The following is a 26669-nucleotide window of genomic DNA, read 5'->3' as shown; positions in this document are numbered from 1 at the left end:
TTTCTCTCCCTTCCTCAGCCTCTCTCTCCCTCTCAGTACCTTTCTCCCTCTGTTTTCTGACCATTTTACCTCCCTCCTCTGTCTCTTCTCTCCCTCGCCCCCTCCCTGCCCCCCCCCCCCCCGCCCCCACAGGTCGGTGTTTACCTGGATGATGGAGCAAGTAAATTGAAAGGAAAACTGGTGGGCCCCCTCCCCACCGTCACTGTGGGCCGCCTCCCCACCGTCACTGTGGGCCCCCTCCCCACCGTCACTGTGGGCCCCCTCCCCACCGTCACTGTGGGCCCCCCTCCCCACCGTCACTGTGGGCCCCCTCCCCATCGTCACTGTGGGCCCCCTCCCCACCGTCACTGTGGGCCCCCTCCCCACCGTCACTGTGGGCCCCCTTCCCACCGTCACTGTGGGCCCCCTCCCCACCGTCACTGTGGGCCCCCTCCCCACCGTCACTGTGGGCCCCCTCCCCACCGTCACTGTGGGCCCCCTCCCCACCGTCACTGTGGGCCCCCTCCCCACCGTCACTGTGGGCCCCCTCCCCACCGTCACTGTGGGCCCCCTCCCCACCGTCACTGTGGGCCGCCTCGCCACCGTCACTGTGGGCCCCCTCCCCACCGTCACTGTGGGCCCCCTCCCCACCGTCACTGTGGGCCGCCTCCCCACCGTCACTGTGGGCCCCCTCCCCATCGTCACTGTGGGCCCCCTCCCCACCGTCACTGTGGGCCCCCTCCCCACCGTCACTGTGGGCCCCCTCCCCATCGTCACTGTGGGCCCCCTCCCCACCGTCACTGTGGGCCCCCTCCCCACCGTCACTGTGGGCCCCCTCCCCACCGTCACTGTGGGCCCCCTCCCCACCGTCACTGTGGGCCGCCTCCCCACCGTCACTGTGGCCCCCTCCCCACCGTCACTGTGGGCCCCCCTCCCCACCGTCACTGTGGGCCGCCTCCCCACCGTCACTGTGGGCCCCCTCCCCACCGTCACTGTGGGCCGCCTCCCTAGCGTCACTGTGGGCCCCCTCCCCACCGTCACTGTGGGCCGCCTCCCCACCGTCACTGTAGGCCCCCTCCCCACCGTCACTGTGGGCCCCCTCCCCACCGTCACTGTGGGCCCCCTCCCCACCGTCACTGTGGGCCACCTCCCCACCGTCACTGTGGGCCCCCTCCCCACCGTCACTGTGGGCCCCCTCCCCACCGTCACTGTGGGTCCCCTCCCCACCGTCACTGTGGGCCACCTCCCCACCGTCACTGTGGGCCCCCTTCCCACCGTCACTGTGGGCCCCCTCCCCACCGTCACTGTGGGCCGCCTTCCCACCGTCACTGTGGGCCCCCTCCCCACCGTCACTGTGGGCCCCCTCCCCACCGTCACTGTGGGCCCCCTCCCCACCGTCACTGTGGGCCCCCTCCCCACCGTCACTGTGGGCCCCCTCCCCACCGTCACTGTGGGCCCCCTCCCCACCGTCACTGTGGGCCCCCTCCCCACCGTCACTGTGGGACCCCTCCCCACCGTCACTGTGGGCCCCCTCCCCACCGTCACTGTGGGCCCCCTCCCCACCGTCACTGTGGGCCCCCTCCCCACCGTCACTGTGAGCCGCCTCCCCACCGTCACTGTGGGGCCCCTCCCCACCGTCACTGTGGGCCCCCTCCCCACCGTCACTGTGGGCCCCCTCCCCATCGTCACTGTGGGCCCCCTCCCCACCGTCACTGTGGGCCCCCTCCCCACCGTCACTGTGGGCCCCCTCCCCACCGTCACTGTGGGCCCCCTCCCCACCGTCACTGTGGGCCGCCTCCCCACCGTCACTGTGGCCCCCTCCCCACCGTCACTGTGGGCCCCCCTCCCCACCGTCACTGTGGGCCGCCTCCCCACCGTCACTGTGGGCCCCCTCCCCACCGTCACTGTGGGCCGCCTCCCTAGCGTCACTGTGGGCCCCCTCCCCACCGTCACTGTGGGCCGCCTCCCCACCGTCACTGTAGGCCCCCTCCCCACCGTCACTGTGGGCCCCCTCCCCACCGTCACTGTGGGCCCCCTCCCCACCGTCACTGTGGGCCACCTCCCCACCGTCACTGTGGGCCCCCTCCCCACCGTCACTGTGGGCCCCCTCCCCACCGTCACTGTGGGTCCCCTCCCCACCGTCACTGTGGGCCACCTCCCCACCGTCACTGTGGGCCCCCTTCCCACCGTCACTGTGGGCCCCCTCCCCACCGTCACTGTGGGCCGCCTTCCCACCGTCACTGTGGGCCCCCTCCCCACCGTCACTGTGGGCCCCCTCCCCACCGTCACTGTGGGCCCCCTCCCCACCGTCACTGTGGGCCCCCTCCCCACCGTCACTGTGGGCCCCCTCCCCACCGTCACTGTGGGCCCCCTCCCCACCGTCACTGTGGGCCCCCTCCCCACCGTCACTGTGGGACCCCTCCCCACCGTCACTGTGGGCCCCCTCCCCACCGTCACTGTGGGCCCCCTCCCCACCGTCACTGTGGGCCCCCTCCCCACCGTCACTGTGAGCCGCCTCCCCACCGTCACTGTGGGCCCCCTCCCCACCGTCACTGTGGGCCCCCTCCCCACCGTCACTGTGGGCCCCCTCCCCACCGTCACTGTGGGCCGCCTCCCCACCGTCACTGTGGGCCCCCTCCCCACCGTCACTGTGGGCCCCCTCCCCACCGTCACTGTGGGCCGCCTCCCCACCGTCACTGTGGGCCACAGTGACGGTGAGGAGGCGGCCCTCCCCACTTACTCAACAGAAGAGTAAGGGGAGACATGATAACCACCTACAAAATTCTGAGGGGAATTGACAGGGTGGACAAAGACAAACTCTTCAGCACGGGTGGGACACGAACAAAGGGACACAGGTGGAAACTTAGTACCCAGATGAGCCACAGGGACGTTAGAAAGAATTTTTTCAGTGTCAGAGTAGTTAATAAATGGAATGCATTAGGCAGTGATGTGGTGGAGGCTGACTCCATACAAAGTTTCAAATGTAGATATGATAGAGCCCAGTAGGCTCAGGAATCTGTACACCAGTTGATTAACAGTTGAGAGGCGGGACCAAAGAGCCACAGCTCATGCCCCACAGGCGCAATTAGGTGAGTACAATAAGGTGAGTACACACACACACACACACACGAGAGGAGTACCTCAAGGATCGGTGCTGGGACCAATTCTATTTCTAATATATGTTAACGACATGTTTATAGGAGTAGAATCCTACATGTCGATGTTTGCGGATGATGCAAAGTTGATGAGAAGAGTTGTGACAGATGAGGATTCTAGGATCCTCCAAGAGGACTTGAACAGGTTGCAGAGATGGTCAGAGAAATGGTTACTGGAGTTCAACACGAGCAAATGTAAAGTTATGGAAATTGGACTAGGTGACAGGGGATCAAAGGGACAGTACACAATGAAGAGGAACAGCCTACCTGTGATGACGCAAGAAAGACACCTGGAAGTGGACGTAACACCTAATCTAACTCCTGAGGCACATATAAATAGGATAACGACAGCAACGTACTCTACACTGGCAAAAGTTAGAACATCATTCAGAAAACTAAGTCAGGAGGCATTTAGGGCGCTTTACTCTGCCTTCGTGAGGCCAGTCTTAGAGTATGCCGCCTCATCACGGAGTCCCTACCTGAAGAAGCATATAAGGAAACTGGAAAAGGTTCTAAGGTTTGCAACGAGACTCGTCCCAGCGTTACGAGGGATGGGGTATGAGGAACGCCTGAAGGAACTTTGCCTTACGACACTAGAAAAAAGAAGGGAGAGGGGGGGAGGGACGTGATAGGAACACAAAATATTTAGGGGGATTGACAGAGTGGACAGAGACAAAATGTTCACACGGAATAGTAACAGAACGAGGGACATGGGTGGAAGCTGGAAACTCAGATGAGTCACAAAGATGTTAGGAAGTTTTCTTTTAGCGTGAGAGTAGTGGAAAAATGGAATGCACTTAAGGAACAGGTTGTGGAAGCAAATACTATTCATAATTTTAAAGAGTAGGTATGATAGGGAAATATGACCGGAGTCATTGCTGTAAACAACCGATGCCAGAGGAACACATAAAGAACATTGTGAGAGGAGTGTATGCGTCGCTTTCCAACTTCAGACTTGCTTTTAATTATATGTATGCTGAAAAACTACAGAAACAGTTCATGAGTTTTGTGAGACCAAAACTGTTATATGCAGCACTTGTATGGCGCCCATATTTCAAGAAGAACATCAATAAACTGGAAAAGCTGCAGCGCCATGCTACAAAATGGCTTCCGGAACTGAATAAACAAGAGTTACGAGGGGAGACTAGAGGCGTCAAACATGCCAAAACTAGAAGATTGAAGAAAGTGTAGCGATATGATCACCACTTACAAAATACTAACAGTAATAGACCAAATTGACAAAGAGGAACTCCTGACACCAGCAACTTCACGAACAAGAGGGCACGGATTCAAGCTAAGAAAACAGAGGTGCTGAAAAATATTAGACAATTTTCTTTTGCCAGTAGTTTCAAAGCTGTGTGTGTGTGCTCACCTAGTTGTGCTTGCGGGGGTTCAGCTCTGGCTCTTTAGTCCCGCCTCTCAACCGTCAATCAACTGGTGTACAGGTTCCTGAGCCTACTGGGCTCTATCATATCTACATTTGAAACTGTGTATGGAGTCAGCCTCCACCACATCACTTCCTAATGCATTCCACCTGTTAAATACTCTGACACTGAAAAAGTTCATTCTAACGTCCCTGTGGCTCATTTGGGAACACAGTCTCCACCTGTGTCTCCTTGTTTGCGTACCACCCGTGTTAAAATGTTTATCCTTATCTACTCTGTCAATTCCTCTGAGAATTTTGTAGGTAGTGATCATGTCTCCCCTTACTCTTTTGTCTTCCAGTGTCGTGAGGTGCATTTCTCGCAGCCTTTCCTCCTAACTCATGCCTCTTAGTTCTGGGACTAGTCTAGTGGCATACCACTGAACTTTTTCCAGCTTCGTCTTGTGCTTGATAAGGTACGGGCTCCATGCTGGGGCCGCATACTCCAGGATTGGTCTTACATATGTGGTGTACAAGATTCTGAATGATTCCTTACACAGGTTCCTGAACGCTGTTCTGATGTTAGCCAGCCTCGCATATGCCGCAGACGTTAATCTCTTTATGTGGGCTTCAGGAGACAGGTTTGGTGTGATATCAACTCCTAGATCTTTCTCTCTGTTCGTTTCATTAAGTACTTCATCTCTTATTCTGTATCCTGTGTCTGGCCTCCTGTTTCCACTGCCTAGTTTCATTACTTTGCAGTTACTCGGGTTGAACTTCAACAGACATTTGTTGAACCATTCACTCAGTCTGTCTAGGTCATCTTGTAGCCTCCTACTATCGTCCACAGTTTCAATCCTCCTCATAATTTTTGCATCATCGGCAAACATTGAGAGAAACGATTCTATACCCTCTGGAAGATCATTTACATATATCAGAAACAGTATAGGTCCAAGGACTGACCCCTGCGGGACTCCACTCGTAACGTCTCACCAATCTGAGACCTCACCCCTCACACTGACTCGTTGTCTCCTGTTTCTTAGGTACTCCTGTATCCAACGGAGTACCTTCCCTTTCACTCCAGCCTGCATCTCCAGCTTTTTCACTAGCCTCTTGTGTGGCACTGTATCAAAGGCTTTCTGACAATCCAAAAATATGCAGTCTGCCCACCCTTCTCTTTCTTGCCTTATTTTTGTTGCCTGGTCGTAGAATTCAAGTAACCCTGTGAGGCAGGCCCTGCCATCCCTGAACCCATGTTGATGCTGTGTTACAAAGTTCTTTCGCTCCAGGTGCTCCACTAGCTTTCTTCGCACAATCTTCTCCATCAGCTTGCATGGTATGCAGGTTAGGGACACTGGCCAGTAATTCAGTGCCTCCTGTCTATCCCCTTTCTTGTATATCGGGACTACGTTAGCTGCTTTCCAAATATCTGGCAGTTCCCCTGTTGCCAGTGATTTGTTATACACTATGGAGAGTGGGAGACACAGTTCTTCTGCTCCTTCCTTTAGTATCCAAGGGGAGATTCCATCTGGGCCTATAGCCTTTGTTACATCCAACTCTAGTAAACACTTCCTTACTTCCCCACTGGTAATCTCAAACTCTTCCAGTGCTTCCTGGTTAGCTATTCCCTCTCTTATATCTGGGATTTCTCCTTGCTCTAAGGTGTGTGTGTGTGTGTGTGTGTGTGTGTGTGTGTGTGTGTGTATGTGTGAAATTACCTAAGTGCAGTTAGAGGATGAGAGCTACGCTCGTGGTGTCTCGTCTTCCCAGCACTCTTTGTCATATAACGCTTTGAAACTACTGACGGTCTTGGCCTCCACCACCTTCTCACTTAACTTGTTCCAACCGTCTACCACTCTATTTGCGAAGATAGTGTGTGTGAGTGTGTGTGTGATACTGTGGTGACACCATGGGTGGTGAAGGGGGGGGGGGGTGATGGTGAGTGTGTTGACACCATGGGTGGGGAGGGGGGGTGATGGTGAGTGTGTTGACACCATGGGTGGTGAGGGGGGGGGGGTGATGGTGAGTGTGGTGACACCATGGGTGGTGAGGGGGGGGTGATGGTGAGTGTGGTGATACCATGGGTGGGGAGGGGGGTGATGGTGAGTGTGGTGACACCATGGGTGGTGAGGGGGGTGATGGTGAGTGTGGTGACACCATGGGTGGGGAGGGGGGGTGATGGTGAGTGTGTTGACACCATGGGTGGTGAGGGGGGGGGGTGATGGTGAGTGTGGTGACACCATGGGTGGTGAGGGGGGGGGGTGATGGTGAGTGTGGTGACACCATGGGTGGTGAGGAGTAGTAGGGTGTAAGTGCCACAGAACATTTTTTTTTTTGGGCGGAGGACCCCTGTGGACTGTAAGCGCCACAGAACATTTTTTTTTCTGGGGGAAAAAATGTTCTGTAGCGCTTGGGGGTTTTCAGGTGAATTTGGGGACTCACAGATTTGGAATTAGGGAATTCTTATAATGAAAAATAATGTCATATGAGTTTGTTAAAGTTCTTATGAGAAAAATAATTTCCAAGACATAGAAGTTTGTTAAGGCCTTATGGGACAAATTCAAGTAATGTATGTAGCTCTTTAGGGCTTCCAGGAGAACTCTACGGACATGTTTTACATGTTTTCAACTTACAAAATCCGTCTGTGTAAGCCATAGTTTTCATGTAAATTTAGAAAATCACCTGTGTAAGTCATGGTTTTCAGGGTTTCGTACATCACACCCCCCTCCCTCCCCCCTTACCTCGCAATCTCTCGCGTCACCTTTATTTACTTTACGCCCGGCCAGCCAGTCGGCTCTTATCATATCTTATCTTCTCCATAATATCTCGACCGTCCCTCCTCTCTCTCTCTCTCCTCCTCCTATTTCCTTACAACTATTTTCAGAGTTTCAAATAATCATAGAAGTTTATTTATATGTTTATGACCGAATTTGTAAAAGGACCATTTTCAGAGAATATTGTCTTAGATGTTTTGTTAAGGAAAACAGACCACTTATCCATAACATTTAGTTTTATATCCATTTACGGCTATTTCACCTGTAAAGAGCAAAATTAGTCAGAGACAGTTTTAAGCTCATATTTCATCAGAGTCCAATTATCAACAGAAATTCGCCAGAGTCTACTTTGAGAGCAAAATTCTCAGAGACAGTTTTAAGCTCATATTTCAGCAGAGTCCAATTATCAACAGAAATTCGCCAGAGTCTACTTTGAGAGCAAAATTAGTCAGAGACAGTTTTAAGCTCATATTTCATCAGAGTCCAATTATCAACAGAAATTCGCCAGAGTCTACTTTGAGAGCAAAATTCATCAGAGTCCAGTTCTTGATCGAAATTCATCAGAGTCCAGTTTTCTAGCAAAATTCGTCAGAGTCTACTTTGAGAGCAAAATTAGCCAGAGACAGTTTTAAGCTCAAATTTCATCAGAGTCCAGTTCATGATCGAAATTCATCAGAGTCCCAATTGAAGACCCAAATTTGGCAGAGACCACATTTTCGCTACTAGCAGTCCAATCCCCCTGAAATTTAAAGCAGACATACTTCAAAGTTAGTAAATAAGATCAAGTCAGTTACTGAGCTCCAGCTCTCGTCCCCCACCCTCTTCCACCCTCAAGTCTTTGTAAATAACCCATCAATTTCCCTGAAATTTTTACCCTCTGTATTTCAGACATAGTAAATATGAAGTAAACAATTATAAAACTCTAGCTCTTGTCCTCTGTCCAAGCTCACTTTTGTAAATTCATTACTCTCAGTCCAAATCACCCAACTACATTTTCAGACATAGTAAATAAAAACCAGTTCAGTTATCAAGTTTCAACTCTTGTGCCCCAGCTTAGTTCATTTGTGCAAGTTCTTTATTTTCCAACTAAATCACCTGAGATTTAAGATCACCTTATTTTCTAACGTAGTAAAATTAATCTGGACATTAGCAAAGCTCCATTTCCTCAGCCTTAGATCATCAGACATAAATATATTCGATCAAGTCCCTCTCCAGCCTATCTGTTTATCAGAGTAATTACTTTACCCTTCTCATCCCCAACGTATCAATCCCCAACATATCAAAACCTTCAATAATCATACTGTATTTGCATATTTTCTCTATATTCAGCTGTGTTCTTCACATTTTGTCCATGTTTTCTGTGTTCACTCCATGTTCTTCAAATGTTCACAGTCCCATTCAGTTCATATTTTCACAAGTATCTCCATTTTTTCTGTAATCTTTCTCTTAGTCTCATTACTTTCTCTACAAATTCTAGTCATATTTTCTATGTTTTCATGTTCATCACATGTTCTCTTTACAACTTTTATACTCAATATTCATGCTAACTTCCATATTTTTGTGTTCTTTGTCAATATTCATGTTCCTCTACAAGTTCATGTTCCTCACAAGATCACTTCGTTTTTCACCTTCACTTACATGTTTTCTACATTCTTTGTCATATTCTCCATGTTCTTCACAAGTCCATTGTTCATTCTTTGTATTCCCTATTCTCCTTATCATGTTTTCATGTTCTCTGTAAGTTCATATTCCCAGCATGTTCACTGTATTCATCAACTTTTCTTACATGTATTCTTTGCCATGTTCCCCATATGTTCTCTGGGTTTTTCCCCTTACATGTTATCTAACGTTCCTTAACTAAAAAAATCTTTCACCAATCAACTAAAACATAGTCACTTTCGTCATTTCTCAACTAAACTTATTATCCAGTCAACTAAAAATAGTCAGAAATAGCCTCGTTCAACACTGTTCTTAACTAAAACAACCTTTCTCTTAGCTAAAAATTGTCAAAGGAAACTTCTTTCAGCACTTTCTTAACAGTCACTATGTTTCATCAAGTAAGAAAAAATTGTCAAAGGAAACTTTCCAAAACTGTTCATAACTAGCTTTTATCCATCGTCAAGTAATTGAAAATAGTCTCGTTCATCATTTCGTAACAACCATTATGTTTTCGTCAAATAAGAAAATATAGTCACAGATATCTATCATCGTCATTCTTAACTGACATTTTATACTTTGTGGAGCACTAAAATAGTCACTGTCATTATGTCTTGTCTTTTTCCATAACTAAAAGTATTCATCGGTCAACTAAAAAATAGTTACTTCATCATGTTTCCTTGTCATTTCTTAACTGAAATATCACTTCTCTCATCTGAAATAGTCATGTATAGCCGCTTTCCAACACTGTTCCTAACTAAAGTAACCTTTCACTTCGCTAAATAGTCATATTCACCATTTGTTCCTAACTAAATTATATGTCGTTAAGTAAGAAATATAGTCAAAGACACTCTTCGAGACATCAAGGACTTACTCAAAGACATCAAAGTTGCACTCAAAGACATCCTTTGAGACATCAAAGACATCCTTTAAGACTTCAATGGGACTCTTCGAGATATCAAAAGACACTCTCAAACACTCAAAAATTTACTTGCATCCTCAAAGTTAATCTCAGAGGCATAAAAGTTATTCTCGGAGCTATCAAAATTAATCTCTAAAACAACAAAAGTTAATCTCTGTCATCAAAGTTGATCTGCAAGATATCTTCGAGACATCAAAGTTACTTTTCATTACATCAAAGACGCATTCAAATACTACCCATGTTCTCAGAAGTCATTCTCAAAGGCATCAAAGTTATTCAAAGAGCTAACAAAAGTTATTCTCAGTCACTTTCGTTCTTCAGAGAAACTTTCCAAAACATCTTTGTTCATCAAAGTTATTCTCAGAGTTAACAAAGGTAATCTCTAACTCACTCTCGTTCATCAAAGTTGTTTCAAAGACATCAAAGTTAATCTCAGAGTTATCCAAAGATATTCTCATGTCCACAAAAGTTATTCACAGAGTCGTCAAAGTTACTCCAAGACAACATTTTTCATCAAAGATATTCTCTCTAAACATCAATGTTCTTCTCTAAGACATAAAAGTTATTCTCAGAGTCACCTTCGTTCGTCAGAGAAACTTTCCAAAACATCTTCGTTCATAAAAGTTATTCTCAGAGACATCTAAAGTTAATCTTAGAATTATCAAATGTAATCTCTAACTCACTTTTGTTCATCAAAGTTGATCTCAGAGTTAACAAAGGTAATCTCTAACTCACTCTCGTTCATCAAAGTTGTTTCAAAGACATCAAAGTTATTCTAAGAGTTATCAAAAGTTATTCTCAGTCATGTTATGTTATTCTCTAACTCACTTCCATTCATCAAAGACATTCTCTAAGCCCTCAAAGTTATTCCCAGAGTCATCAAAAAGTTATTCTTCAAAACATAAAATTTGCTCTGTAAGATATCTTCGTTCATCAAACTTATTCTCAGAGATATCTAAAGTTATTCTCAGAACAATCAAAAGTTATTCTAAGACAACAAAGTCTTTCTCAGAGTCATCAAAGTTATTCTCAGAGTCACCTTTGTTATTCAAAGAAGCCTTCTGAGACATCCTCGTTCAACAAAAACTGTCCTCAGAGCCATCAAAAAGTTAAATACAGTCGTCAAAGTTATTCTCTAAGTATCTTTTCGTTCATCAGAGAAGCTTTCTAAGACATCTTTGTTCATCCAAGTTGTTCTCTAAGACATCAATCTTGTTCTCTAAGACATCAAAGATGTTCTCTAAATCATAAAAGTTAATCTCTAAGTTACCTTCGTTCGTCAGAGAAACTTTCCAAAACATCTTTGTTCATCAAACTTGTTTTCAAAGTCATCAAAAGTTAATCTAAGACATCTTTTTTCATCAAAGTTATTTTCAGAGACATCTAAAGTTATTATGTAAGACATAAAAGTTATTCTCAGAGTCATCAAATGTTATTCTCGATGTCATCAAAAAGTATTTTCTCGTTCATCAAAGTTAATTTCTATGTTATAAAAGTTATTCTCAGAGACATCTAAAGTTAATCTTGGCCATCAAAGTTGTTCTCCAAGACATCTTCAGGCATAAAATTTCTCCCCAAATGTAACTAGTTCAGCTTTTCATATCAAACTTACACTTCTGTTAAATATATTTTCTTAGACATTTTACCTTTTAAACAGTTCTCTGAACTACACTGTTCAAACTTACGTAACCTATCCTCTCCGCCCAATGTTACTTAGTTAACGTAACGTTCCTAAACCTAACTTTACCTATCCTATCCTAACATAACTTACCTTACCTTACCTACCTTTCCTAACTTAACCTGCTTAACCTATCTTACCTGACTTTACCTATCTTACCTAACTTAACCTGCATAACCTAACTTTACCTATGTTACCTTACCTACCTTACCTATCTTACCTAACCTATCGTACCTAACTTTACCTATGTTACCTTACCTTACCTACCTTTCCTAACTTATCCTGCTTAACCTATCTTTACCTATGTTACCTTACCTTACCTACCTTTCCTAACTTAACCTGCTTAACCTATCTTACCTAACTTTACCTATCTTACCTAACTTTACCTATGTTACCTTACCTTACCTACCTTTCCTAACTTTACCTATCTTACCTAACTTACCTACATTACCTAACTTAACTTAACCTGCTTAACCTAACTTACCTTACCTTACCTAACTTATATAACTTATCTTACCTATCCTAACGTAACCTAACTTGCTTTACCTAACTTAATCTTACATTCCCAAACTGATGTATCCTAACTTATCTAGTCAAACCAGACATGATCTAACTTAAGTATTCCTTCTTGTCTTTGTGTTTCGTCAATCATTGTCTCATATTCATTTACTCATTTCATTAGTTAATTTCTCAAATGGTCACTTATGCATTTCAAGTGCTATTTTGTTAGAGATTGGATATTTAAGCATTTCAAAGAATTATAATTTCTCAAATGGACGTTTTGCATTTCAAGTGCTATTTGTTAGAGATTGGATATTTAAGCATTTCAAAGAATTTTTGTTATATATGGGCATTTACTCATTTCAAGGGATAATTTCTCAAATGGACGTTTTTGCATTTCAAGTGTTATTTGTTTAAGATTGGGTATTTAACCATTTCAAAGGATTTTTTGTTATATACGGGAACTTACTCGTTTCAAGGGCTAATTTCTCAAATGGTCATTTTTGCAGATCAAGGGTTATTTGTTAAAGTTCATCAAGTTGCCCATAAGTTGTATTTATTATGTTTGTTATCATATGTTCTTATTCCCCAACCCTTTAACCTAACCTTTCAGATGTAGTTTATTGTGTTTTTGACATATTTGTTGAATATATTATCCTTTTCCTAACCTTTTTACCCAAACCATCTTTCCTTCTTTACTTTGATTCTCCTACTCCTTCTAACCCTCCTTTTCTATCTCTCTCCCTTATTCTCTCTCTTCCTCCCCCTCTCTCTCCCTCATTTGCTCAAATGCTCTCTTGTTTCTCAAATTCAAGTCTTATTGCTCCCATTCTCACACCCTCACTCTCATTCACTTAGTTTTTCTTTTTCTCAATTCAAGTCTTAGTGCTCCCATGCCCACACTCTCTCTCATTCTCTCTTCTTTGGTCCCATTTTCTTCCTCCCCCTCTCTCTTACTCCTTGCTCTTCCTTAATGCTCTCACTCCCTTGAGCTCTTGTTTCTCAATTTCAAGTCTTAGTAGATCTGATTCTTTACTATTGTAATTTTTATTATTACTATGATAAAGAATGAACTTATATGTGAAAACAAAGTAAAGAAGGAAAGAAGGTTAAGTGGGATGGTGGGTTTGGGTAAAAATATACAAAAAGGATAATATATTCAACAAATATGTCAAAAACACAATAAACTACATCTGAAAGGTTAGGTTAAAGGGTTGGGGAATAAGAACATATGATAACAAACATAATAAATACAACTTATGGGCAACTTGATGAACTTTAACAAATAACCCTTGATCTGCAAAAATGACCATTTGAGAAATTAGCCCTTGAAACGAGTAAGTTCCCGTATATAACAAAAAATCCTTTGAAATGGTTAAATACCCAATCTTAAACAAATAACACTTGAAATGCAAAAACGTCCATTTGAGAAATTATCCCTTGAAATGAGTAAATGCCCATATATAACAAAAATTCTTTGAAATGCTTAAATATCCAATCTCTAACAAATAGCACTTGAAATGCAAAACGTCCATTTGAGAAATTATAATTCTTTGAAATGCTTAAATATCCAATCTCTAACAAAATAGCACTTGAAATGCATAAGTGACCATTTGAGAAATTAACTAATGAAATGAGTAAATGAATATGAGACAATGATTGACGAAACACAAAGACAAGAAGGAATACTTAAGTTAGATCATGTCTGGTTTGACTAGATAAGTTAGGATACATCAGTTTGGGAATGTAAGATTAAGTTAGGTAAAGCAAGTTAGGTTACGTTAGGATAGGTAAGATAAGTTATATAAGTTAGGTAAGGTAAGGTAAGTTAGGTTAAGCAGGTTAAGTTAAGTTAGGTAATGTAGGTAAGTTAGGTAAGATAGGTAAAGTTAGGAAAGGTAGGTAAGGTAAGGTAACATAGGTAAAGTTAGGTAAGATAGGTAAAGTTAGGTAAGATAGGTTAAGCAGGTTAAGTTAGGAAAGGTAGGTAAGGTAAGGTAACATAGGTAAAGTTAGGTTAGGTTAGGTAAGATAGGTAAGGTAAGGTAACATAGGTAAAGTTAGGTTATGCAGGTTAAGTTAGGTAAGATAGGTAAAGTTAGGTAAGATAGGTAAGGTAAGGTAAGTTATGTTAGGATAGGTAAAGTTAGGTAAGATAGGTAAGGTAAGGTAAGTTATGTTAGGATAGGTAAAGTTAGGTTTAGGAACGTTACGTTAACTAAGTAACATTGGGTGGAGAGGATAGGTAAAGTTAGGTTATGAAAGTTAAGTTAGGTAAGATAGGTAAAGTTAGGTAAGATAGGTAAGATAGGTTAAGCAGGTTAAGTTAGGAAATGTAGGTAAGGTAAGGTAACATAGGTAAAGTTAGGTAAGATAGGTAAAGTTAGGTAAGATAGGTAAGATAGGTTAAGTTAGGAAAGGTAGGTAAGGTAAGGTAACATAGGTAAAGTTAGGTTAGGTTAGGTTAGGTAAGATAGGTAAGGTAAGGTAAGGTAAGTTAGGTTATGCAGGTTAAGTTAGGTAAGATAGGTAAAGCCAGGTAAGATAGGTAAGGTATGGTAAGGTAATATAGGTAAAGTTAGGTAAGATAGTTAAGGTAAGGTAAGTTAAGTTAGGATAGTTCAGAGAACAGTTTTAGGGTAAAGTGTCTAAGAAAATATATTTAACAGAAGTGTAAGTTTGATATGAAAAGCTGAACTAGTTACATTTGGAGAGAAATTTTATGCCTGAAGATGTCTTAGAGAACAACAACAATGTTGTCTTAAAGTATAACTTGATGGAAGAAGGAGAGTTTCTTTGATGAACCAAGGTGACTTAGAGATCAACATTGATGAACGAAGATGTCTTAGAAAGCTTCTCTGATGAACGAAAGGTTACTTAGAGAATAACTTTTGTTAGCTCTTTGAATAACTTTGATGACTTTGAGAATAACTTTGATAGCTCTGGGAATAACTTTTATGATTTTGAGAACATCTTTGATGTCTTAGAGAACAACATTGATGTCTTAGAGAACAACATTGATGTCTTAGAGAATAACTTTTATGTCTTAGAGAACAACTTTGAAGAGCAAGATTAACTTTAGATGTCTCTGAGATTAACTTTGATGTCTTTGAAACAACTTTGATGAATTGGAGAATGTCTTTGAGAACATGAGTAGTATTTTGTTAGCTCAGAGAATAACTTTTTGATGACATAGAGAATAACTTTTATGTCTTAGAGAAGAACATTGATGGCTTAGAGAATGACTTCTGAGAACATGGGTAGTATTTGAATGCGTCTTTGATGTAATCAAAAGTAACTTTGATGTCTCGAAGATATCTTGCAGATCAACTTTGATGACAGAGATTAACTTTTTGTTGTTTTAGAGATTAATTTTGATAGCTCCGAGAATAACTTTTATGCCTCTGAGATTAACTTTGATGACTTTGAGAACAAGTTTGTTAGCTCTGAGAAAGACTTTGTTGTCTTAGAGATTAACTTTGAGGAGTTAGAGAATTAATATGTTGAACGAAAGTGAGTTAGAGATTACCTTTGTTAACTCTGAGATTAACTTTGATGAACGAGAAAATACTTTTTGATGGCATCGAGAATAAGTTTGATAGCTATGAGAATAACTTTTACGCCTCTGAGATTAACTATAATGAACGAAGATGTCTTAGAAAGATTCTCTGATGAACAAAAGGTTACTTAGAGAATAGCATTTTGATGACTGAGATTAACTTTTTGATGACTCTGAGAATAACTTTCATGCCTCTGAGATTAACTTTAATGAACGAAGCTGTCTTAGAAAGTTTCTCTGATGAACGAAAGGTTACTTAGAGAATAGCATTTTGATGACTGAGAATAACTTTTATGAACAAAGTGAGTTACAAAATAACTTTGATGACTCTGTGAATAACATTTGATGTCTTTGAGTAAGTCCTTGATGTATTGAAGAGTGACTTTGATTTCTCGAAGAGTAACTTTGGTGTCACGGAGAGCACCTTTGACTATTTTTCGTACTTGACGACATATAATTTTTACGAAAGTGCTGAAAAAGTTACATTTGACTATTTTTCTTACTTAGCGACATATAATTTTAGTTACGAAAGTGTTGAAAAAGTTACATTTGACTATTTTTAGTGCTCTACAAAGTATAAATGGAAGTTAAGAACGACGATGAATATGACTATTTTAGCGAAGTGAAAGGCTACTTTAGTTAAGAACAGTGTTGGAAAGAGGCTACACATGACTATTTCAGATGAGAGAAGTGATATTTCAGTTAAGAAATGACAAGGAAACATGATGAAGTAACTATTTTAGCGATGTGAAAGGTTGCTTTAGTTAGAACAGTGTTGGAAAGAGGTTACACATGACTATTTTAAATGAGAGAAGTGATATTTCAGTTAACAAATGACAAGGAAACATGATGAAGTAACTATTTTTTAGTTGACTGATGAATACTTTAGTTAAGGAAAAAGACAAAACATGACGAGGGAGACTATTTTGTGCTCCCCAAAGTATAATGTCAGTTAAGAACAGCGATGAAAGATATCTTTGGTTATTTTTTCTTACTTGACAAAACATAATGGCTGTTACGAAATGATGAACATGGCTTTTTCTGTTGATTGATGGATAATTTTAGTTATGAAATGACAATGAAACATGAAGAACACGGCTATTTTCTGATGACTGGGGAATAAGTTTAGTTAAGAAATGATGAAAGTTATTATTTTTAGTTGATTGACGATGGATAAAAGCTAGTTATGAACAGTTTTGGAAAGTTTCCTTTGACAATTTTTTCTTACTTGATGAAACATAGCGACTGTTAAGAAAGTGCTGAAAGAAGTTTCCTTTGACAATTTTTAGCTAAGAGAAAGGTTGTTTTAGTTAAGAACAGTGTTGAACGAGGCTATTTCTGACTATTTTTAGTTGACTGGATAATAAGTTTAGTTGAGAAATGACGAAAGTGACTATGTTTTTAGTTGATTGGTGAAAGATTTTTTTAGTTAAGGAATGTTAGATAGGGGAAAAACCCAGAGAACATATGGGGAACATGGCAAAGAACAATGTAAGAAAAGTTGATGAATACAGTGAACATGAAAACATGATAAGGAGAATAGGGAATACAAAGAATGAACAATGGACTTGTGAAGAACATGGAGAATATGACAAAGAATGTAGAAAACATGTAAGTGAAGGTGAAAAAACGAAGTGATCTTGTGAGGAACATGAACTTGTAGAGGAACATGAATATTGCAAAAGAACACAAAATATGGAAGTTAGCACGAATATTGAGTATAAAAGTTGTAAAGAGAACATGTGATGAACATGAAAACATAGAAAATATGACTAGAATTTGTAGAGAAAGTAATGAGACTAAGAGAAAGATTACAGAAAAAATGGAGATACTTGTGAAAATATGAACTGAATGGGACTGTGAACATTTGAAGAACATGGAGTGAACATAGAAAACATGGACAAAATGTGAAGAACACAGCTGAATATAGAGAAAATAAGCAAATACAGTATGATTATTGAAGGTTTTGATACGTTGGGGATTGATACGTTGGGGATGAGAAGGGTAAAGTAAATACTCTGATAAACAGATAGGCTGGAGAGGGACTTGATCGAATATATTTATGTCTGATGATCTAAGGCTGAGGAAATGGAGCTTTGCTAATGTCCAGATTAATTTTACTACGTTAGAAAATAAGGTGATCTTAAATCTCAGGGTGATTTAGTTGGAAAATAAAGAACTTGCACAAATGAACTAAGCTGGGGCACAAGAGTTGAAACTTGATAACTGAACTGGTTTTTATTTACTATGTCTGAAAATGTAGTTGGGTGTTTAAATCTCAGGGGGATTTGGATTGATAGTAATGAATTTACAGGAGTGAACTTGGACAGAGGACAAGAGCTAGAGTTTTATAATTGTTTTCATCATATTTACTATGTCTGAAATACAGAGGGTAAAAATTTCGGGGAAATTGATGGTTTATTTACAAAGACTTGAGGGTGGAAGAGGGTGGGGGACGAGAGCTGGAGCTCAGTAACTGACTTGATCTTATTTACTAACTTTGAAGTATGTCTGCTTTTAATTTTAGGGAAATTGATGGGTTATTTACAAAGATACGAAAGAGAACTAAGGCGGGGACGAGAACTGGAGCTCGATAACTGACTTGATTTTATTTACGGTGTCTGAAATACAGAGGGTAAAAATTTAAGGGAAATTGATGGTTTATTTACAAAGATATGAAAGAGAACTAAGGCGGAGGACAAGCGCTGGAGCTTGGTAACTGTTTTGATCTTATTTACGGTGCCTGAAATACAGAGGGTAAAAATTTCAGGGAAATTGGTGGTTTATTTACAAAGATATGAAAGAGAACTAAGGCGGAGGACAAGCGCTGGAGCTTGGTAACTGTTTTGATCTTATTTACGGTGCCTGAAATACAGAGGGTAAAAATTTATGGGAAATTGGACTGATACTAACGAAGATACGAGAGAGAGCTAAGGCGGAGGACAAGCGCTGGAGCTTGGTAACTAAATTACTGTATTGAACTACATTTGAAATATGATTATTTTTAAATTTTAGAGGGATTGGAATGATAGTATTCATTATACGACAGGGGACTAAGGTGGGGGAACGTGAGCTAGAACATGCTTACTAACATGATTTATTTGTGTAAAACTGACTTGCTTAATGAAAAGGAGCAAACATACGATGTTGGAAAATAGTTGAACTGAACTGAATGAAAGGAGAGAGAGAGAGAGAGAGGAGGGACGGTCCAGATATTATGAAGAAGATAAGATAAGATAAGAGGTCTGGCTGGCCGGGCGTAAGGTAAATAAAGGTGACGCGAGAGATTGCGAGGTAAGGGGGGAGGGAGGTGATGTGAGGTACGAAACCCTGGCCCGCACAGGTGATTTTCTAAATTTATATGAATAACTAAGGCTTGCATAGACGGATTTTGTAAGTTGAAAACATGTAAAACATGTCCGTAGAGTTCTCATGGAAACCCTAAAGAGCTACATACGTTACTTGATTTTGTCCCATAAGGTCTTAACAAACTTCTATGTCTCGGAAATTATTTTTCTCATAAGAACTTTAACAAACTCATATGACATTATTTTTCATTATAAGAATTCCCTAATTCCAAATCTGTGACTCCCCAAATTCACCTGAAAACCCCTGGCCCGCACAGAACATTTTCTAAATTCACCTGAAAAACCCTGGCCCGCACAGAACATTTTTCCCCCCCAAAAAAAAAATGTTCTGTGTGGAGCCATCCCTACTACTGTGAGGGGGGTGATGGTGAGTGTGTTGACACCATGGGTGGTGAGGGGGGGGTGATGGTGAGTGTGGTGACACCATGGGTGGTGAGGGGGGTGATGGTGAGTGTGTTGACACCATGGGTGGTGAGGGGGGGTGATGGTGAGTGTGGTGACACCATAGGTGGGGAGGAGGGGGTGATGGTGAGACCATGGGTGGTAAAGGGGGGGGGGTGATGGTGAGTGTGGTGACACCATATGTGGGGAGGAGGGGGTGATGGTGAGACCATGGGTGGTGAAGGGGGGGAGGGACTCACCTGAAGTTGTAATAACGTATGGAGAGGCTGACGGAGTCGTCCGGACTAAAGACGTAGTGCTGGAAGTCTTCCACATCCTGCTCGTAGTCTGTGGGGGGTAGAGGACACCATGGTTAGTTCTCTCCCTCTCCCTCTCCCTCTCCCTCTCCCTGTCTGTCTGTCTGTCTGTCTGTCTGTCTGTCTGTCTGTCTGTCTGTCTGTCTGTCTGTCTGTCTGTCTGTCTGTCTGTCTGTCTGTCTGTCTGTCTCTCTCTCTCTCTCTCTCTCTCTCTCTCTCTCTCTCTCTCTCTCTCTCTCTCTCTCTCTCTCTCTCTAACACAAGGACGCTCGCTCCTCAGAGAGGAAGGCAGAAACAACAATCAGGTAATGCTCAGGTACGATCATCACACTGGCACTAACACGGGAACAACACCAACATAATACCATCAGCGCCGTACGCACAGTTGGCACCCTTACGCCCGCTCTTCATAGCCATCAACTGCTAATTACTTCTAACCCACTAACAACCTGTCAGAGCAATCTCGGACCTTGCTACTGGTAAAGGTCCATGACTGGTGCTACTGGTAAAGGTTCATGACTGGTGCTACTGGTAAAGGTTCATGACTGGTGCTACTGGTAAAGGTCCATGACTGGTGCTACTGGTAAAGGTTCATGACTGGTGCTACTGGTAAAGGTTCATGACTGGTGCTACTGGTAAAGGTTCATGACTGGTGCCACTGGTAAAGGTTCATGACTGGTGCTACTGGTAAAGGTCCATGACTGGTGACACTGGTAAACGTCCATGACTGGTGACACTGGTAAAGGTTCATGACTGGTGACACTGGTAAAGGTTCATGACTGGTGACACTGGTAAAGGTTCATGACTGGTGACACTGGTAAAGGTTCATGACTGGTGACACTGGTAAAGGTTCATGACTGGTGACACTGGTAAAGGTTCATGACTGGTGACACTGGTAAAGGTTCATGACTGGTGACACTGGTTCATGACTGGTGACACTGGTAAAGGTTCATGACTGGTGCTACTGGTAAAGGTTCATGACTGGTGACACTGGTAAAGGTTCATGACTGGTGACACTGGTAAAGGTTCATGACTGGTGCTACTGGTAAAGGTTCATGACTGGTGACACTGGTAAAGGTTCATGACTGGTGACACTGGTAAAGGTTCATGACTGGTGACACTGGTTCATGACTGGTGACACTGGTAAAGGTTCATGACTGGTGACACTGGTAAAGGTTCATGACTGGTGACACTGGTAAAGGTCCATGACTGGTGACACTGGTAAAGGTTCATGACTGGTGACACTGGTAAAGGTCCATGACTGGTGCTACTGGTAAAGGTTCATGACTGGTGACACTGGTAAAGGTTCATGACTGGTGACACTGGTAAAGGTTCATGACTGGTGACACTGGTTCATGACTGGTGACACTGGTTCATGACTGGTGACACTGGTAAAGGTTCATGACTGGTGACACTGGTAAAGGTTCATGACTGGTGACACTGGTAAAGGAGCTTAGCAGTGTGGATACATTGAAGTAGCTAAATGTAACATCACGGGAAGGGCGGACCACAGGAGACATGATCTCAACATACACGATACTGACAGAGGCAGGATGAGGATACTAATTCAACATGGAAGAAAAAAGAAGTGGCGCAGAAAGATGATGGAACTACAAATGAATCGGCAGGTAAAGTAGAGGACAAGAAAGTTGCAGAGAGCGGTAGTTACAGCACCAAGTATAAGATAGCTAAGAGTCGGGGTCTCAGGAGCTAAGTGCGACCTCCACTGACCAGGTGCTGTACTAACACACACACACCCGGGACAAGCGATGATACACACAGCCAGCAAGTATAAGGGCAGCCATCAGCAACCTCCATAAAGGTCGCTGATGGTTGAAGCAAGCGTTCACCGCCAGCGGGAGACGATGGCTACACGGGGTGGGAGATGGCAGTCACATTTGTGGCTGAGGAGACACAAGTGATCATCATAACTACACTGCACATGGCAAGGCGGACACGCCTGCAACTGGGCGACAAAACCAAAGGGTTCACAGATGACATTGACATTTTGAGAATGAAGTTCGACTCTTCAATGACAATAAAGAGCTGCTTAACCTAGTTCAAGAGGCAGCCAGGAGACTTACAGCTCTAAGGCGCATCTCACACCTTCTTGACAGCAAGAGCTGCAAAACCTTATATGAAGCACAAGTTCGTTCCCATCTAGAGTATACACCCCTCTCCTGGATCGCCTGCCCCCCCCCCCCCCTCATTCATCAGACTGTTGGACAAAGTGGAGAGACGTGTGATCGTATTACTGAAATTAATGCTTTAATTAGTATCAAGATGCTTAGGCTAACCCACCCTAACCCCTGCACTGAAGCCCTCCAAGCCTTCTTCCTTGAAGGTCAGTATCCCTCCAAATGGATTACCGAAACCGCCACTGTGCTCAGAATGTTTAATATTCATCACCTCTACCAAGAGAGACAACAATAACACTTTCCTGCCCCGTGGGAGATCACTCCTTTCCAAATTACTGTCCCTTCTTTCCCACCCAAGAAGCTGATTAAGAACAGTCCTTGCTTCGACAAGAAGCAAAGTACAATGCCTTAAGTCAGATTGATGCTTTAGTCAGAGAGCGCTCCCTTTCCCAGATTATTTACACTGATGGATCCTTGCATCAGTCCCATGGTGCAGCTGGAAGTGCAGTTGTTGTGACAGGGAGAGATGGTTCCATCTCCCATGAGTGTGGAGCGCGTATAAGTAACTGGGCCTCCACTCTTCAAACAGAATTGGTTGCCATAATCCTTGCACTCGAGCGCGTATATGAATCCAAAGTTGACACGCTAATTGTAAGTGACTCCTTGTCATCCTTGACTGCCCTCAGCTCCCCAAGGCATAACTGTGACGTGCTTATCTCAGAAGCTAGACACAGATAAAATTAAATAATTAATGATGGAGTGATTAATGATAAAATTAAATAATTAATGTGGAAGGAATCCACAGGACTATGTCCTGTGGATTCCTTCCCCACAGGACATTCCTCATTATATAATAGAATGTGAAAAAATCGCGGAATTTAGAGATAACACCATCAATAGTGTCCAAGAAATGTGTAAGTACTTCATTCATAATGATGTGCTATCTTGAGGTTATCTTGAGATGATTTCGGGGCTTTAGTGTCCCCGCGGCCCGGTCCTCGACCAGGCCTCCACCCCCAGGAGGCAGCCCGTGACAGCTGACTAACACCCAGGTACCTATTTTACTGCTAGGTAACAGGGGCATAGGGTGAAAGAAACTCTGTCCATTGTTTCTCGCCGGCGCCTGGGATCGAACCCAGGACCACAGGATCACAAGTCCAGCGTGCTGTCCGCTCGGCCGACCGACTCCCAGCACATGCTGCCCGAAATCTTAGCAAAGTATCCAAAATTTGCTTACTGTAGGTAATGCATTCACATGACTGCAAAGCTGCCGCCCAGTTGGGTGGGTGTGGAGCACATGACTGTAAAGCTGCCGCCCAGTTGGGTGGGTGTGGAGCACATGACTGTAAAGCTGCCGCCCAGTTGGGTGGGTGTGGAGCACATGACTGTAAAGCTGCCGCCCAGTTGGGTGGGTGTGGAGCACATGACTGTAAAGCTGCCGCCCAGTTGGGTGGGTGTGGATCACATGACTGTAAAGCTGCCGCCCAGTTGGGTGGGTGTGGAGCACATGACTGTAAAGCTGCCGCCCAGTTGGGTGGGTGTGCAGCAAGACTAGTAACTGTGTGACTCACCATAGATGTAAAGTGCCTTGTATAGTGACTGTTGTGAGCCTCTTGTTGAATCACTTGTGATATAAAAGATTATTGATGTGTATATTTGTGTGGGTGATTAAATATGTATGTGTATGTATATATGTATACGTATATATATGTACATGTATATATGAGTATGAGTACATGTATAAATAACCTTATTAATTTTGTAACTAGCGTCAAAAGATTGTTATTTGCTTAGCTAAACGAACTAGAGGGTTCAGTTCCTGAACCGATTATGTGCCTCTGTAATCCTTTACACCACCGCCCACGGGATGGGTATGGGGTGCATAATAAAGAAAGAAATTGAATTGTGTAAGAAGGCTTATCTCTAGTCTTGACCAAGTCTGGTGGGAACGGTCTGAACATCAGAGCCTGCAACACCGTCGTGACGTTGTGGGTCTTACTGTTATGTACAAGGCCAACATCCTCAAAGTTCCGCACCTGGCCCAACTCCGTGGACAACCATTAGTTGGCACACGTAACATTAGGTTCTGAACTTTCCAGTCTCATGCTGGAACTGCCATTCTCGAGAACATCAGCGATCATTCACTCCGAAGCTGAGTCGCATCTGGAACTTGTTCGCTCAACAGGTTAATACACGGGAGATCAGGTCAACTGATCACATGAAGACTCTGACACACAGTTGGCTACAGGCTCATCCTCTTCCTTATATGAATGTTACCTAATGTTGTTAATTCATAAAAGCTATTCCTACTGATACATATAACAAGCTCATGAAATAAATGGGTCTCTATCTTGAGATGATTTCGGGGCTTTTAGTGTCCCCGCGGCCCGATCCTCGACCAGGCCTCCTCCCCCAGGAAGCAGCCCGTGACAGCTGACTAACTCCCAGGTACCTATTTACTGCTAGGAAACAGGGGCATAGGGTGAAAGAAACTCTGCCCATTGTTTCTCGCCAGCGCCTGAGATCAAACCCAGGACCACAGGATCACAAGTCCAGGGTGCTGTCCGCTCGGCCGACCGACTCGGCTCTAGGAGTGGAATTCAACTTAGCTGAGGAAGGATTACAGCTCTTGCTTGCTGTTTCACCAGATTCCTTATATGATTGTTCCCTATGTGATAGTTTCAAAACATTCTCATGAAATAAATGAGTTTCTAAGAGCAGGCTTCAGAGGAGCTGAGGTAGGAAACCAGCTCATGCTTGCAGTTTCATCAGGTACGTCACTTGACAGGCCTTATGACCCACTAGTCTTAGTTATACAAAAAAAGGAGCGAGAATGTGTGTGTGTGTGTGTGTGTGTGTGTGTGTGTGTGTGAGAGAGACTGACTGACTCTCTCATTATACTAAAGGACCATTAGGTGGTCCACACACACACACACGCGCGCACACACGCACGCGCGCACACACACAGACAGACACATACCTGGAGTATGCAGCCCCAGCATGGAGTCCATATCTAGTCAAGGATAAGACTAAACTGGAAAAGGTTCAAAGGTTTGCCACCAGACTAGTACCCGAGCTGAGAGGTATGAGCTACGAGGAGAGACTACGGGAATTAAACCTCACGTCGCTGGAAGACAGAAGAGTTAGGGGGACATGATCACCACATTCAAGATTCTCAAGGGAATCGACAGGGTTGATAAAGACAGGCTATTTAGCACAAGGGGCACACGAACAAGGGGACACAAGTGGAAACTAAGTGCCCAAATGAGCCACAGAGATATTAGAAAAAACTTTTTTAGTGTCAGAGTAGTTGACAAATGGAATGCACTAGGATGTGGTGTGGTGGAGGCTGACTCCATACACAGTTTCAAGTGTAGATATGATAGAGCCCAATAGGCTCAGGAATCTGTACACCAGTTGATTGACAGTTGAGAGGCGGGACCAAAGAGCCAGAGTTCAACCCCCGCAAGCACAACACGGTGAGTACAGGAGGCGGGTAAGAGGCAGGCTGGAGCAGCAGGAAGTAGTGCGGGGGATAACTTCCCTCACGCTAATAACTACCCCGTATTGATCACCCCCCCCTCCCCTCCCCCCCCCCCCCCGACTCCTCCCCTCCCCCTCCCCGTCTCCTCCCCTCCCCCTCCCCGTCTCCTCCCTTCCTCCCAGCCTTCTTACGGTCTACTGTGTACTCACCTAGTTGTGCTTGTGGGGGTTGAGCTTCGACTCTTTGGTCCCGCCTCTCAACTGTCAATCAACTGATGTACAGGTTCCTGAGCCTACTGGGCTCTATCATATCTACACTTGAAACTGTGTATGGAGTCAGCCTCCACCACATCACTGCCTAATGCATTCCATTTATTAACTACTCTGACACTGAAAAAGTTCTTTCTAACGTCCCTGTGGCTCATTTAGGAACTCAGTTTCCACCTGTGTCCCCTAGTGCGTGTGCCCCCAGAGTTAAATAAACCGTCTTTATAATTTTCACTGAGAATCTTGAATGTCGTGATCATGTCTCCCCTAATTCTTCTGTCTTCCACCGACGTGAAATTTAGTTCCCGTAGTCTCTCCTCGTAGCTCATACCCCTCACCTCACGTACTAGTCAGGTCGCATGCCTTTGAATTTTTCCAGTTTAGTCTTGTGCTTGAAAAGATACGGACTTCAGGCTGGAGCTGCATACTCCAGGATTGCTCTCACGTATATGATATAAAAGGTTCTAAATGATTCCCTACACAAGTTTCTAAATTTCTTGGAGTCCTGGCATATGCCGCTGATATTATTCTCTTGATGTGGGCTTCAGGGGACAGGTCTGGCGTGATATGTGGATATGTGATATGTGGCGTGTGTGTGTACTAACCCCAGGACTTTCTTTCTCTCTCTGACTTCATCTCTCAAATGATACCTTATATCAGGCCTCCTGCTCCCTACACCTATCTTCATTACATTACATTTGGTTGGGTTAAACTCTAACAACCATTTGTTCGACCATTCCTTCAGTTTGTCTAGGTCTTCTTGGAGCCTAAAACAGTCCTCTTCTGTCTTAATCCTTCTCATAATTTTGGCATCGTCCGCAAACATTGAGAGAAATGAATCTATACCCTCCGGGAGATCATTTACATATATCAGAAACAAGATAGGACCGAGTACAGAGCCCTGTGGGACTCCACTGGTGACTTCACGCCAATCGGAGGTCTGACCCCTCACCGTAACTCTCTGCTTCCTATTGCTTAGATACTCCCTTATCCACTGGAGCACCTTACCAGCTACACCTGCCTGTCTCTCCAGCTTATGTACCAGCCTCTTATGCGGTACTGTGTCAAAGGCTTTCCGACAATCCAAGAAAATGCATTCCGCCCAGCCCTCTCTTTCTTGCTTAATCT

The 26669-nt window shown here is 43.8% G+C and overlaps 1 protein-coding gene across 1 annotated transcript in view; it reads right to left on the bottom strand.

Moving 5' to 3' along the window:
• The window catches only part of LOC123755700 (protein suppressor 2 of zeste), a gene marked incomplete at its 5' end in the record, with an annotated part of 148810 nt that overhangs the window by 87188 nt on the left and 34953 nt on the right, over positions 1–26669 (bottom strand). The window contains 1 exon segment of the mRNA XM_069299987.1: positions 19597–19684. Coding sequence (XP_069156088.1) covers positions 19597–19684 — 88 coding nt within the window.

The sequence above is a fragment of the Procambarus clarkii genome, chromosome 43 (genome assembly GCF_040958095.1).
Source record: "Procambarus clarkii isolate CNS0578487 chromosome 43, FALCON_Pclarkii_2.0, whole genome shotgun sequence".
Classification (NCBI taxonomy): domain Eukaryota; kingdom Metazoa; phylum Arthropoda; class Malacostraca; order Decapoda; family Cambaridae; genus Procambarus; species Procambarus clarkii.
Note: the sequence above shows the minus strand (reverse complement) of the source record. Positions and strands in the feature narration are given on the sequence as shown.